This window comes from Arctopsyche grandis, chromosome 5, assembly GCF_051622035.1.
Source record: "Arctopsyche grandis isolate Sample6627 chromosome 5, ASM5162203v2, whole genome shotgun sequence".
NCBI lineage: Eukaryota > Metazoa > Arthropoda > Insecta > Trichoptera > Hydropsychidae > Arctopsyche > Arctopsyche grandis.
The window spans coordinates 22,538,562-22,555,097 of record NC_135359.1 but is presented as its reverse complement, the minus strand read 5'-3'; the positions used below and the strand labels follow the sequence as shown (position 1 = coordinate 22,555,097).

General features: G+C 41.3%; 1 protein-coding gene across 2 annotated transcripts in view; it reads left to right on the top strand.

Moving 5' to 3' along the window:
- The first annotated feature begins 6,683 nt into the window (after positions 1-6,683).
- Positions 6,684-16,536, top strand: part of LOC143912212 (uncharacterized) — a 35,516-nt gene continuing 25,663 nt past the window's right edge. The window contains exon 1 of one of the 2 annotated variants that reach the window (XM_077431463.1): positions 6,684-7,239. In XM_077431463.1, the coding sequence (XP_077287589.1) occupies positions 7,056-7,239 (184 nt within the window). In that variant the 5' untranslated portion in view covers positions 6,684-7,055. Of the gene's footprint in view, positions 7,240-15,907; positions 16,091-16,536 lie in introns of those variants that run through there. The other variant, XM_077431464.1, reaches the window with a different exon arrangement.

The window sequence follows — 16,536 nt, the reverse complement described above, 5'->3', positions numbered from 1 at the left end:
ATTCGTAAACCGGAAGTAGTATTTTTTTTTAAAACAATATTTCATTATTTTATTTTGACCTTTTAAATTATTTTAAGCTTCTTAATATTTATTGTGTATAGTAAAGATAGTGATTTTAAGTAAAAATAAAAAATAAAATCATCAAATTTAATGAACCGGAAGTGGGATTTTTATTTCTTAGAAAGGTCAAAAATGTTGTCGCCTGGATCCTGTCCACACCCCTGGTTTTTTTATAATTTGCTGTCAAATTAAATCTATCAATTACTCTCTTCGCACGACTCTTTGTATGCGATTAAGTAATTGTAGGACGCGTGATGAATGACCATAAACCAAGCGCAGAGAAGAGGTGAGCTTTGGCGATTTGCATTCCCTTGCGGCCCTTTCTTCTTTAATTCTCACATTTACTTGTTTTTCTTTAGTAGATTTTGTTAACTAGCTAGATAGAATGGTTCGGTGATTACATCCAAATGTGAATCGCTGCCAGGATAACCACCGCTATGAAAATCGCTCGCGCGGTTCCCGTTGCACGAAAATTTGTCGCACAGGAAAATTTCCGTACAGAAAACTGCCCAAATCTCGTAAACAAAAAGCATTTACTGAGTAGCTTATCCTATTATCCTGGTAGCGATTCACATTTGGGATGTAACCCGTTTACCAGATAGAATACAGCAGAACATCGCAATCTAGTGGACGCGGCCCTTTTTGTACCGCAGGCACCACTTTGATTTAACGCGTGCGAGCGAGATCGTGTGTGAGGGAGAAAACCGATGTTAGTTAACGTTTTGTCACCTATATACATACATATTAAGCCAGCAGTTTGGCTTAGTGATAGCGTATATATTTAGCATCACTGAGGTCATAGGTTCGTGTCCTCGCCACTGCTGGTTAGATTTGGGGGTTTTGTGACTCCAAATCGATCGTTTCTCTATCAGAGTTTGCAAATTTTATCTGATCATTGCTGAAACGGTTCCTGAAAATTGGTATTAAATCTAATCCTGTTGTCACAAAAATCTGCCTGTGTATAATTTGTATTAATTATACACAGTAATCTGAAATCCATAGATGTCACTATGATTATTATTTCTGATTAATTGTTATATTCTATATATTCTGATTGTATATGTATGTATTACTGTATTTCTGATTTCTGATTGTTTATGTATTTCATTAACGTACACCCGTCGCATTGGAGCAAATCTGTAATGGCGAGTGTGTATTGATTTAAAAAAAAAATAAAAAAAAAAAAAATGTGGGGACTAGCTAGCGATTGCCGATAAAGTACATATGCATGTACGTAGTTGACAAACTCTACGAGTCGTAAACAATGTGTTCCGCGAATATATATAAGCCCACTTTAGAGGTCAATAGAGTCAACCAATAAAGCCCTCTGCATGAGGCCACCACCCCCCCCCCCCAACGAATACAGTCTTAGATACCCTATCGTCGGAGAACGAGACGATTGTCCGGCATTAGCACTAGAGCAACCGCACATCACTGTATAATTCCGCGAATATGGTGGAACGGGTGACCGTCACCGCACTGCATATATATATATATATATATATATATATATATATATATATATATATATATATATATATATATATATATATATATATATATATGTAGGAATCTCGCCGTCGTCATCGTCATCGAAACCTTCGAGAATATTCCGCAACAACAAAATACATCGAGCGGAACAGCATCAAGCATTCCAGAAAATTCGACGCCTCGACGAAAACAAAATTCCTCTCGTACGCGTCAATAACCACTTCCATCAAGCATTCCAGAAAATTCGACGCCTCGACGAAAACAAAATTCCTCTCGTACGCATCAATAAACTAAATGCTCGTACGACCACTTCCATCAAGCATTCCAGAAAATTCGACGCCTCGACGAAAACAAAATTCCTCTCGTACGCGTCAATAACCACTTCCATCAAGCATTCCAGAAAATTCGACGCCTCGACGAAAACAAAATTCCTCTCGTACGCGTCAATAACCACTTCCACCAAGCATTCCAAAAACACTATAAAAGGAGGTACAACCCAAACAACGCCAGTCGACCCACAACAGCAAGCGTCGACACACAGCACCAGACGAGTCGACCCACAGCAGCAAGCGTCGACACACAGCAGCAGACCAGTCAACATACAGCTCCTGACCAGCCACCACTACACTACGCGGACTTGGAAGATCAACCAGCCGGACGAGCCAGCAACACACTGCCGTATCCAGAGACCTTCCGTACATAGCTGAATGCTGAGCCAGCGACACTCTACCATATCCAGAGACCGCTGAACGACATACTTTTGCCCACAAATACCATACCTTTGTACAACCATAGGCAAACAATAAAACTTTATAAAACTAGCACAACAGTGTTTCGTTAGGCCGGTATACGGTCAACACACATGTAACCCGCCTACATTGGTACTACTCCGACGTGATCTACGCAACCTTCTGATCATCCAACAGCGCTGTCAACACATCGCTACCCCGCCTACATTGGTGACCCCATCTTTGAACCACACAACAGTGTTTCGTTAGGCCGGGATACGGTCAACACATCGTACCCCGCCTACATTGGTGACCCCATCTTTGAACCACACAACAGTGTTTCGTTAGGCCGGGATACGGTCAACAGATCGTACCCCGCCTACATTGGTGACCCCATCTTTGAACTACGCAGCCTTCATAGCAGTCAACAGCGCAGTCAACACGGCAGCCCACAGTGCAGCCTCCACAACAACCAACAGCCGCCACGACAGCAGTCAACAGCGCAGCCTACATAGCAGCCCACATCGCAGCCTACATAGCAGCCCACATCGCAGCCTACATAGCAGCCCACATCGCAGCCCACATAGCAGCCCACATTGCAGCCTACATAGCAGCCCACATCGCAGCCTACATAGCAGCCCACATCGCAGCCTACATAGCAGCCCACATCGCAGCCTACATAGCAACCGCAGACTTCACGCAACCGCAGCCTTCAACGCAGTCTACAACGCAACCCTCAACGCAGACTTCAAACGCAGTCCGCTACATGTTCCTACAACTAGTGACCATGTCAAACAACTCCGCAGCTTTCGCCACAACAAGACGCAACCCGGAGACAACAACCAAATGGATCCACTACTGTTGATCCGCCAGCACCGCTCATCACACCTTCGATGATTCATCACCTCGATGAGCCCATGCAGGACGCCGCAGCCTGCACAACAGCACCGTCCAGACCGACACAAACCTTCACTACCATTGTAACGACCGCAACAGTAACATGGTGTGAAAGTACATATGGACCAGCTACCAACACAACCCGCTGTTGAGTCAACCCACTCCAGCACAACCGGCGAAACAAATCGCCACTGAGCCAACTAGCTCCAACACAACACAGCCGCTGTCGAGACAACTAACTCCAGCACAATCAGCACAACGCCTGCACAACAACATCGTCCAGACCACCAACCTTCACTATCAACGTAGCCTAGACAGAATAAGCAACATGGTAGAAAAGAACAACTCGGACTGGTACGCAAAACGAGACCCGCTGTCGAGACAACCGACTCCAGCACAACCAACGAAGACCAGCACTCAACGCACTTCGCTAACCAACAGTCTCCACACAAATCCCGCTGTCGAGACAACTAACTCCAGCACAACCAACGAAGACCAGCACTCAACGCACTTCGTCAACCAACGTTCTTCACGCAAGACCCGCTGTCGAGACAACTAACTCCAGCACAACCAATGAAGACCAGCACTCAACGCACTTCGTCAACCAACGTTCTTCACGCAAGATCCGCTGTCGAGACAACTAACTCCAGCACAACCAACGAAGACCAGCACTCAACGCACTTCGTCAACCAACGTTCTTCACGCAAGATCCGCTGTCGAGACAACTAACTCCAGCACAACCAACGAAGACCAGCACTCAACGCACTTCGTCAACCAACGTTCTTCACACAAGATCCGCTGTCGAGACAACTAACTCCAGCACAACCAACGAAGACCAGCACTCAACGCACTTCGTAAACCAACGTTCTTCACGCAAGATCCGCTGTCGAGACAACTAACTCCAGCACAACCAACGAAGACCAGCACTCAACGCACTTCGTCAACCAACGTTCTTCACGCAAGATCCGCTGTCGAGACAACTAACTCCAGCACAACCAACGAAGACCAGCACTCAACGCACTTCGTCAACCAACGTTCTTCACGCAAGATCCGCTGTCGAGACAACTAACTCCAGCACAACCAACGAAGACTAGCACTCAACGCACTTCGTCAACCAACGTTCTTCACGCAAGACCCGCTGCCGAGACAACTAACTCCAGCACAACCAGCAAAACAGTCACGCGAATGACCCCACGCAGAACACAGCAGCCTGCACAACAGCACCATCCAAGCCATCACAAACCTTCACTACCAACGCAGCTCGCCCAAAATAAGCAACCTGGTAGAGAACAAGACTTGGACCGGCATGCAACACAAGACCCGCTGTTGAGACAACTTTCTCCAGCACAACCGGACAAACAACGACGCCATCGAGTCAATAGACTCCAACACATCGAGATTCCCACAAAATCACACACATCGCTAACACTCACCGGAGAGCCATGTAGGAATCTCGCCGTCGTCATCGTCATCGAAACCTTCGAGAATATTCCGCAACAACAAAATACATCGAGCGGAACAGCATCAAGCATTCCAGAAAATTCGACGCCTCGACGAAAACAAAATTCCTCTCGTACGCGTCAATAACCACTTCCATCAAGCATTCCAGAAAATTCGACGCCTCGACGAAAACAAAATTCCTCTCGTACGCATCAATAAACTAAATGCTCGTACGACCACTTCCATCAAGCATTCCAGAAAATTCGACGCCTCGACGAAAACAAAATTCCTCTCGTACGCGTCAATAACCACTTCCATCAAGCATTCCAGAAAATTCGACGCCTCGACGAAAACAAAATTCCTCTCGTACGCGTCAATAACCACTTCCACCAAGCATTCCAAAAACACTATAAAAGGAGGTACAACCCAAACAACGCCAGTCGACCCACAACAGCAAGCGTCGACACACAGCACCAGACGAGTCGACCCACAGCAGCAAGCGTCGACACACAGCAGCAGACCAGTCAACATACAGCTCCTGACCAGCCACCACTACACTACGCGGACTTGGAAGATCAACCAGCCGGACGAGCCAGCAACACACTGCCGTATCCAGAGACCTTCCGTACATAGCTGAATGCTGAGCCAGCGACACTCTACCATATCCAGAGACCGCTGAACGACATACTTTTGCCCACAAATACCATACCTTTGTACAACCATAGGCAAACAATAAAACTTTATAAAACTAGCACAACAGTGTTTCGTTAGGCCGGTATACGGTCAACACACATGTAACCCGCCTACATTGGTACTACTCCGACGTGATCTACGCAACCTTCTGATCATCCAACAGCGCTGTCAACACATCGCTACCCCGCCTACATTGGTGACCCCATCTTTGAACCACACAACAGTGTTTCGTTAGGCCGGGATACGGTCAACACATCGTACCCCGCCTACATTGGTGACCCCATCTTTGAACCACACAACAGTGTTTCGTTAGGCCGGGATACGGTCAACAGATCGTACCCCGCCTACATATATATATATATATATATATATATATATATATATATATATATATATATATATATATATTCTGTGCCGAATCCTGTGCGCGCACATTAAACTAGGCTGTATGACAAAAAGAGAGATAATTTCACCGCATGCCACTCATATACATATATTATATATCAGTCTCCGTCAAAGATAAAAAAGGGGTGCATGGTAAACGGTACATACTCACTTAATTTGCGCGAGCAGGATACGACAGGAACAAGAGGCACAGGCTTTTCCTCCCGTATTAATGTGCGCGCGCAGAATACGGGAGGAAAAGCCTGTTCCTCTTGTTCCTGTTGTATCCTGCTCGCGTAAATTAAGTGAGTAAGTAGTACGTGAGTATGTATCGTTTACCATGCACCCTTTATTTTTGATCTTTCGACTTGAGATCTTTCGATTTTCGATCTTTGCCTTCCGATATTTGCGTTTTCGGGCGTTTCATATTCGGGCCCGTGAGGTAGACCCATTATATATAAATAGTACCTTTTACCATGCACCCCTTTTTTTTTTTGATCTTTCGACTTAAGATCATTCGATTTTCGATCTTTGCCTTCCTATATTTGCTTTTTCGGGCTTTTCACTTCCGGTCCCGTGAGGTAGACCCAGCTAGAACACCCACTGTAATAGCTCCCCCGATGCGAGGGAAAGGGAGAGTGCGTCTCGATGTACGTACGGCTGAAAATACAATCGTTGTAATTTGATATTAGCTCGTGTTTGGGAAGGTTTTAGCTGAAATGTCGCCGAATCGAAAGATAACGCGACATGGCGTCCGGCCGTCTTGGCCGAGACGAGATAAAGATAAGAGAAGAGAAGAGGAGAAAATCCGGCATTAGTGACGCAGAGCGAGCGTGCCTCTTTTGGCCGTGCGGCGCGGCGCTCTCGTGCTCTCGTGCTCTCGTGCTGTGTCGGCGCGGCGTGTGCGATAACCGGCTAACCGGTGCGGTGTGGGTTACGTAACCCCCCTCCCGCCGCGCCCCCACCCCCACCTTCGCCTTTGTCATCAATGGGTCGCGGGCGATTCCATTACGGCGAACGCACAATCGCCGCGCCTCCTAGCATTACGTCGGCCGATGGCGTTTTCAGCCGATGGATCGCCATTTTGGACGGAGACGAACCGACACGAGAGGAGAAAAGGCCGCGAGAGGGATGCGGGAGATGCGGAGGCCGGCGAGTCGGCGAGTCGGCGAGTCGGCGAGTCGGCGGGTCGGCCCCCTCCCCGGTAGTAAAAATGGACGCGGCCCACTTCAGCTGACTGCGTCGTACGCTCGCTCTCGTATTTTAGTAGTAGTCGAGGCGGCGGCCGCGTAGGACGCGCTCGCGGCACCGGCTCCGGTTCCGGTTCCGGTTCGCGGCTTCTGCGGACGGCAGCCGCGGGCTATGCTCAAGCTGGTGACGCGCAAGTTGCGCACGCACTCGCTGCATGAGGAGGCGCCGCCTGCGCCCCCCCCTCGACCCCTACCCCTCCCCCTCTCCCTCCTCGGCCCGGAGCCCCCCGCGACTTCGCCCCCTGCGTCTCCGCCCCCGTCGCCGAGCTGCGAGGAGCCGCCGCGCCCCGCCTACGGTAAGTCCACTTCCGCTTCCGACACCCCCCCCCCACCCCCGCCCCCGCCCCGCAGGCACCCTCTTTGTCTGTTTACCCCGTCAGCTGCTGAAAACTAAAATGTCGTCGACTCGCCAACTGGAATCTCATCGGACGTGCAGAATAACGAACGCCACGTTCTACGACCATGCACCGTCTTATTTTTTTTTGTATTTCATTTTCTCATTTATTTTCATTTTTTTATACGTACGTATGTGTGTATGTATAATACACTTCACCGGTCGAAACGTCAACGTCAACGTCGTTACAACGTTGCCGCGGCTTTTGGCCGTTCGATAATTATTTTATTTTAATATTTTGTCATTGTTTAAATGGTGGCACAGCCAAAGCTATGCTCGTCTATCTATATACTACGAGTGATTTGCTTGAAACAAAAATGAAACAAATGAAAAACCGAAAAACAATCGAACATCACACATCTACGATAAAATAAAAACAAACGAATAAACCGATGAAAAATATTCACTACATATATACATATGCCGATCGAGTACGTGTACTTGAAATATGATATTGTCGTGGACAAAATTTTATGTTCAGGCCTGATTAGATCGCAAGGAATTTTAAAAATCTTGAAAATAAAGAAAAAAATGGACACTAAATACTTTCGCTCGAAGAAATGCGAGATTCTCGTTCGAATTTTGAACAAAGAGGGTCGCGTCCGATACGTTTCTGGTTTTGACACGTCGCTATTGATTGTTCGGGATTATTAATATGATAGTACATATGACACGATACTTATGTACCTCTTGTATGTGCTATCGTATTAAAATTTACTTTTTAAATATGTATTATTTGCCGGGCCGGTCTCTCTCTCTCTCTCCCTCGATCGATTGTTTCGAGACCGTTCTCCGATCGCCTCCGGTTTCCACTTTTGCGCTATTTGCGAAAATGTTTAAATTATTTTTACCGCTCTACTATGTGTGCAATTTGAAATTGCAACGTTTCGTACTTGCACTGCATTATTGGTGGGGCGATTTAATTTTATCGGATTATATGCGTGAACTTGCACTCACATACATTGTGTAGTATATGGAAATTTTGAAATACTATCGTTTATTATATCCGATATAAAATTTAACACTCGCCTGTGTATGTATTGTAAGTTTCGGATTAAGATAAATTTTTCGTTTAATAGGATCGATGACAATTTTTTTCGTTACAGTTAATATAAGTCATATACTTAAAGAATATGTATACTCATATATAAATATAAACCGAAACGGCATCTGTAATTCGTTTCTGATTGGCTGGATTGGTCAAAGACTTTTGTGATTGGTCGGTCGTTAAATAATATAATTTTTTTTCGATTAAAATAAATTTAATAAAAAAACAAATAAAGATTTTGTTTATGGTTTTCATTTCATTTTCATTTTATTTCCATTTACCAATTCAAGCCGGGTTCACCAGTATTTTATAATAAACACATTTCTTTTCCGTATTTGTGTTTATTTTAGTAATCCTTGACCGGATTTTTTTGTATATATTTTGCAATATTTTCATCCAAACGCGCTTTGCAAAATTTAATTTCAATTATTTTGAAATCTATTTAAATAATACTTCCTGAATTTAGATCAAAGTTTGGCACTCAAAAAGGAAATCTTTTCTTAAATTTCTAAATCTTTCAGTTTGGAATTAAATACGTAAACTTTTTATTAGAAATAGTACATGTTTATCGAATACATTGAAGAATCATAAATTGTAATAAGATTGTCTCTCGTAGGTCCGGAAAAACGAGGAAAACTCGGTCAGTCCGACGCTCGAATAAACGGGCAATTTGTCATCCGCTTAATGGTCAATTCGCGTCACCATCGAGCCATTCATTTTATGCAGAAAATTGGATTTTCTAAAAACTATTTTTAATATCTCATAACTATTGCGTTTTAAAATTCGCCACCGACACCCACCCATACGATGTTGACGATTGAGTCAAACGCTAAAATCTCTTCAATGGTACATACATATATAGTTACTGCGAACGAATCATTCGATTTACACGTATGTAACTGAATGGGACAATAAAAACGAGTTTTCCATTAGTAGTTTCGATTCAACGTCGATTGTCGTTTAAAATACGAACACAAAAGGGAATAGAGCCTATCGTCATGTTTTTGCGTCCATTCATTTTGTCCATTCAACAAACGGCCTGGCGGCTCTGGAAGGACGAGTCCACCGTCCAACTCCTTCCCTTATCGAGGAGTGAAGAGCCAGGCAAAAACTGGTTCTACCGGGAGATGCGTTTATTTGTCCATTCAGTGCATTCTTTGTAATGTTTTAATGTGAAGAACCGCTTGAAAAAAACGCTTACGCTTCAGATTCCTCTACTCTTGTTATACAAACATTTATCAAAATTGTTCTCGTTCTTTCTTCAAACGCCGTAAGTGTGTATGTCACCCACGTCTGAGTGATAGCGTTGCAGAAGCTACCCTGCTTTGAATTACCAATACTTTAGGATGTCGACGTTTCGACTCATCGAGAAATCTGAACCCATGCCTAACCTATCGTAACTAGAGCTCGGTTAGTCATCGGTGCAATAATCAAAAAAAGGCGCAATGTTGCCAAAACATGTTTTTTGGCTTTCTAACTTTGAACACTAATGGAATTGTCTGTTGTTATTTATTTGCAATATCCAGATAAATATGTGTTTCACGCAACATCATTCAAAATTCAAGTATATTTTAAACCAAAGGAGTGGAAGAGAAATCGGTCGCCATAATTCGACTGTTTTTCAATCCAATCTATTAATGCATTTATTCCCCATGAACTCTTTGTAAGCAAATGAATAAAACAAAATACAAAGGAAATATATACCGTATTAGCCTGAATATAACGCGATGTTTTTTATCCAAAATATTTTTCTGTAAAAAGTACTCGGGGTTTAGTGCAAAACAATACTATTTTTCATCCCACCACATGTCAAAAAAACCATCCAAAGACATTTTACGACCGGAGTACAGCAATGGGCTCTTAGCTGGAAATCAGGGAAAATAAAAAATAAAAACTCCAGTATTAGGGAAATACATAGATCATGACTCTTCTCTCTTCTGGTGCCGTCTCATCAATCTCTGATAAATCATCACCAATGATATTTATGTTCTTTCGGACATGTACGGGCACTACGGAATCAATACTCCGTCCCCCAAGATTGTAAATTGGTCTTCTGAATCTCTCACATTCAGACTACCAATTCGTGAGATTTTAAGAGATGTTTTATATAGTTATGTATACATAACATGCATACATTATGCTTATCTACATATATAGTATTTACATATACATATCTACATACATACATACTTAAATAGTAGATGGGAGTGAAAGATATTAAATGGGATTGTTGCTTTTTTTTTAATTTTTCCTTTCATTCGTACTCTAACATGTTATATTCCAGGTAATACATTTTTACAAACCTCTTCTTTCTTTCACTTACTATTATTTTTAAAGCTTTCGCTTTGGGGCGTTTTATTAATTCCGACTTTGACAAACTTTCGATTGGTGCGTGTAGGAGTACATACATATAGGATAGATAGGAAGCAGACAGGGATAACGAGAAAGTCTAGCTAGCTAGTAAACAAAGTGGACCGGCTCTCAAGGCCAAATATTTAGATTCCGCGCCGTGTCAGAGCGGTCAAAACAATCGAGAGCGAAAACTCGTTTCGTTTCTGCTTCTGAGCAAAACGTGCGTACGTACGCTCGCTCGTTCGTGAAACGAAACCGGAAAATATTATCCCGAAAGGAGCGGAGAGAGCGGGTTCGGTCCCGGAAGGGTTATCGAACGAAATGGAAACTGCGAGGCGCGTGTCTGGAGGTCTGGGTCAGGGGGCGTGCGACAGAGACGACAATACTGTCTGCCCCACGCGAGTCTACGGATCCCCCCCGCCCCCTCCCCCTCCCCCGCTTCTCCCCGTTCGGAAAATTCCCAAATGTCGGCTCATTTTCCGCATCAACACATTCGCTGCCGGCGGACGTGTGCGGTTGCGACGCTAGTCGACTGCAAAAGTGCGACCTATTTATTATGTCTCTGCGGGTCCCCCCCCCCCCGGTATGTCTGTGTTCGTACATACATACGTACATATGTGTGGGTCATCTAACCCATGCTTGACTATTAAAAATATTGTGGAAATGCTCACTTCACTAAACACTGGGCTCGGTGATTATTGCCCACAAAGCGCTCGTCCAAAATTCACTAAAATCTCTATAGCGGAACATCTGGCATCCGAAAAGTCCATCATACCAACGAGAACTCGAGTGCCAAATATTCCGTATTCGCGATTTTCATCGAAAAAATTTTCTTTTGGGCGATCGCAATGTGCGTAATAATCCAATTACCGATGCACTGATATATGTATATCACTCATCCAGCCATAGCGATATATGTACATACTCGTATATGTATACCAGAGCTGTGGAGTCGGATCAAAATTTACCGACTCCGCCTCAGATTTTATTTTATAATTCGAGTTCGACTGCTACTTAAACGATTTTAGTACGATCGACTTTTCTTGCCAACGTATAAAATTTGCTAGGAATAATTTGTTATAATAGAAAAATATAAAAAAATTAAAGGAATTAAAAAGTCATTTAAAATTGACATGAAACTAAATAGGTATAAATAAGAAGTAAGTACATTAATAGTGAATGTGTATGAATTTCATACACAAATAAATCTATGTGAAAAATGAGAATAAAAAAGTATGAGACGGAGGGAACAACCGGTTTTGGCAAAAAAACATCAAAATATCTGCAATTCAACAATTTTATTTAAAATGTAATTTATAATCATGATTTTTAAAAATAAATTTTTTAAATTAAATTTATTGGTGGATTTACTTCAATAAAATTGAAGATTGGTTGATACATATCTTAATACTATTAATTAAAGAAAATAATAAAAAGGAGTCGGAGTCGGTTGATTTTTTACAAGGCCTCCTCTTCTAAGGTTTACTTCGCAAAAGGATTCAGTATCTTTTCCTATAGTCTTCCGATCGTTTTTACGCCTCCGACTCCACTTGAAATACTCCTACTCCACGACTCCGACTCCGACTCCACAGCCCTGATATATACGTAACTTTTCTCGAGTGTAGTTTTTCCTCCAACACATGTACTGATTGATGCTGGTGAAAATTGGAAGTAGCTTATATCCTCTCAATGATTACTAACATGTCTATCGCTGGTTGTCTTATCTAAGATCTGATTGGTTATAAAATCTAAATACGTCGTCTTCTGTCGAGGCAAAAATTAAAACCACCAAAATCATTTTTCTTTGTCACTTTCTACTTGACCCATACAAAATGAGAAAACCACTACAGAGAAACCTCGCATTAGAAAACAAATAAAAAGTTTTGACGCGATGGAGTAACTTCGCTCGAAATCGAGTATGCAATTAGGAATATGTATAATAGACGTTTTTGATGGTTCAATACAATGTTGAACCAAACATATTCTTTTTGAATGCTCTGTGCAAATTACTCCTATTATATAAATTGCAAAAACTGTTCTTTGTTCGAAATTGTTTCTTATTCGGCCGTGTCCTTATCTAAGTTTTGATTGCAATTCTAGAAATATCGGATGTGTTCCGATCAACTCAGGAGTTAGGACCGGACTTCGCTTTATAATCAACTAAGGACCGAGATTTTCAGACACGTTCATGTAAAATTAATCTTCTGAATTGAGATCGTAATTAGACTAGGCAGTTTGACGTTCTCGAATTCGCATATCAGATGTGTTATGTATATCGAAGTCGCCCTTTTCGATTTATTATTTTTTTTGAAAGAAGTACTTTAGTATTGAAATTTTACATTCATAAAAAATATTATTATATTTAGTAATGGGTATATTTTTCTCAATACATATTTACAATAATGTCGTTTGAAGCGAACTCACCGCTGATGTGGCTTTTACATATACATACATATATTACGTCTGCGGATAATAAGGATCCAATTTACGTCAATGCTATACATAGTTTCTAATTGGACTGTAAAACTTCTCTTTGAAATGGATTTGTTTTTGTTGGGTTATTTGCTCAAGTTTCACTGGTCACAAAAATTGTCAAAAATACATTGCAACGGCCTTCGTAAATTGTTAAAGGTTTCTTTCTGTTTTGGAACTTTCATTTTGTGATACACATTGACGTATTCTGCACATTGTACATATTGTACATAGATGTTGGTTGTTATTGTTGTCCTTGTCGACAACTAGATTGGAATTCAATGATTTTCAGTTTACGTCGAGTGCGCTGGTACGTGACCGGCTTGCGAAAACCAATATCCGAAACACCTACTGTTTGTTCCTAATCTCGCTCGCACCCATGTAGACAATCGGCGAAAATCATCAGTGTGTCGTTGGTTTCTGAATAAACACGTTCATAGCAATTTAAATTATTGTCCTTGTACTATTTGTTTGGACTTTCGTGCGGATGCTTCTTTTCTAGTATCATTTTTTTAAATTTACAATCCTATTTTAGAGAAGCACATTTTCTTTTGTTTTTTAGACGCTTTTAAGATCCCAGTGCTAATTTTAATAGATATTTCCGATTAAATTACAATAACGACCGTTCGGCTGCTCGCAGCTCGATGAGGTGAATATAATTTTACTACCTGTTGTATCGTTTGTTCAATTATGGATAAAAGGTTCGCAACTGTTTCGCTTCTAAAGTACTGTTGGTGGCATATTGGCCTATTTGATTTCGATCCTCATCTGTGTACTTTTATTTATATCATTGATATGATTTGAAATATTAGGATGGCGTGCATTAAGGTGAATGAATGACATTTTCAAATCTAAAATGACACTGTGCAAATAAAAATATCTTCAATCAGTTTCTTGCCAGTGGTGACGTATCGGTGTAAATCTTGAGCATTGAACGCCAGAATGCTGCATAAGGTTCAGTACACTCACAAAAGTGTGGAACGTATGTTTGTATGCTTGGCATAAAGAAGAGAGGTAGAAAACGGAATACATGGGTTAGAAATATGACAAAGGTGGTCGATGTAATGGTGAGAGTAAATATATTGAAATAGCAATGGGCCGGTCACGTAGCTAGAATAACACACGAAAGAAGTGTTCGAATGTTACCCGAGAGAATGTAAAAGGGTGCAAGAAAGGCCGCAAGGGAGATTGGTGGATAAAATTGGAAAAATGTGTGGGATGAGATGGATGAGAGTTGCCCAAAGCAAAGACGAATGGAAACATGTTGGAGAGGCGTTCATTCAGCAGCGGATGGCGAATGGCTGTGAATGATGATGTAATAGTTTTTGGACGAAAGAAGTAATTAATTCCATTCTACTTATTTAATAATATTGAGAAACATGTGATAAATTATCATCATGTTATCATGTGATGAATTATTAAATTGACCTCTTATAATACTATGTATTAATTAGAAATATGTATATATGTATGCAATATTTCAGATATTTTATGTAGTTTATAATACTACATATTGTATAAAGTAATGTAATAAAGTTTATTGAATAATATCCACATTATTTTTTTTTTTTATTCATCTGATAGATTGGCCTCTATGGCATTGCTATTATCCAGTATTGTAAAAAAAAATGGAGTAAGTTTACATGAAATCGTAGAAAGGGTAACCGATATGGGGATTCTTTATAAAAAGTTTATCGAGCGTGAAAAATCTATTCGGACCGAATTCTTGGTGCGGGAGCAGATTTATAATCTCTCGACAAGTTCGAAAAAATAAATTTCATCGACTTTTTTATATCGTATTACAATATGTATGTATTTTTTAATGATATTTACTTGTTTTTAGGAAATTGTACTTTTTTTTTAATATTCATTTTATCATTTTTATCGCTGCTGGCGTTATCAAAATGATTGTAAAATCCAAATCGATTATCTACCAGCGTTTGCTGATTTTATCTGAGACTATTTCATATAAAATTATCATCACCGAAAACACATCCTATCCAATTATTGGTGCTTCCTACTTTCCATTCCATCCTTTTCATAAAGCAACGGAAAACTACCTAAAATTTTTTTTCTTAAGTGGTTTCCCGTTAATTATAAAAAAAAATTGATGCGGTGAAAAAGTCATACTCAAAATCGAGTATGCAATTAAAAATAGTATATTTTGAATGTTCGTAATGTCCTCTTTATAATTGCAATGCAATATGTGTACATATGTATGTATATGTAGAACTAATTGGATTTCCAAATGGCAACCAAGGCTGTATAGTGTTTTTTTATTTATTTATTTAATCGTATTTGACACGATCGAACCAATTTCCTTTTGTGTTTCCTTTGCCGTCTTCGCTTTTAATTATATCTTTTCAGACACTGTTTATTGCGGAGCGTGAAGTGAAAATCAATACGTGCTATCACTTTTTATTAATTTCAGACGACTGCACTTGCCACTCCATTTCAGGGCTATTTTTAATTTTATTTGCGATTTTATGTTCTTTTTACATTTTCCCCCACGCCTTCCAATACGAAAGGATGCCTCGAAAGCACTTACTTATTTGTTGGAATGGATGGAAAGTTACTCTGGAACTGTTTCGCTGTTTTATTTACTTTTTTGTCAACGATGATTGATGATCGAATAAATAAATATATTCCAGTCATGCATAATATATCGTATGTTATGATCATCGACGCATCTTTAGTCAGTTGTTCAATGTCACTCGGCATGTCATTAACAATTTATTTAGCGGCGGTGTGTGTGGGTTAACAGCCAGTTTGCATTCGCATTAGAGCACAGCGGCTGTGGGTGAGGCTCTCACAGCGAGCAAGGACAAGGCGGTCGTGACCGAGGTTATCTTTTTTGGAAGTTGAACTTCGATTGTGCAATGTAAGTCGCGGACGTGTAAACAAAGCTCTATCCTCCCAACCCCACCCCGTGTCGCCGCCCAGCCACCCCCTGTTTTATTTAATCCACATCCGTTGCCAAAACGAGACCGTATCTCATATTTATCGTATCGATTCGGATCGGGGCCTGCGTTGTTTGCGTAGGCGGTTTTACGACATTATTTATATTGCGAACGGCCAAACGTTGCCCGCCGAGAACTATCCACTTCAGCAAATCTACTTAGCCAGAAGAGTGTACTTATTCAAGTGTACACATACGAAAGCAAGTGTTTTCGAGGTCGTTGTTTGATCAATTGTACCGGTGACAGTTCACACAGTGTCTATCGGTATGTACATATTTATGTACACTCAATGTTTGGTAGGTGATAATTTATCGTGAAAAATTCGTATCGAAATCCGTCTAGTATCTGCTGTTCCGATGGTCGAATG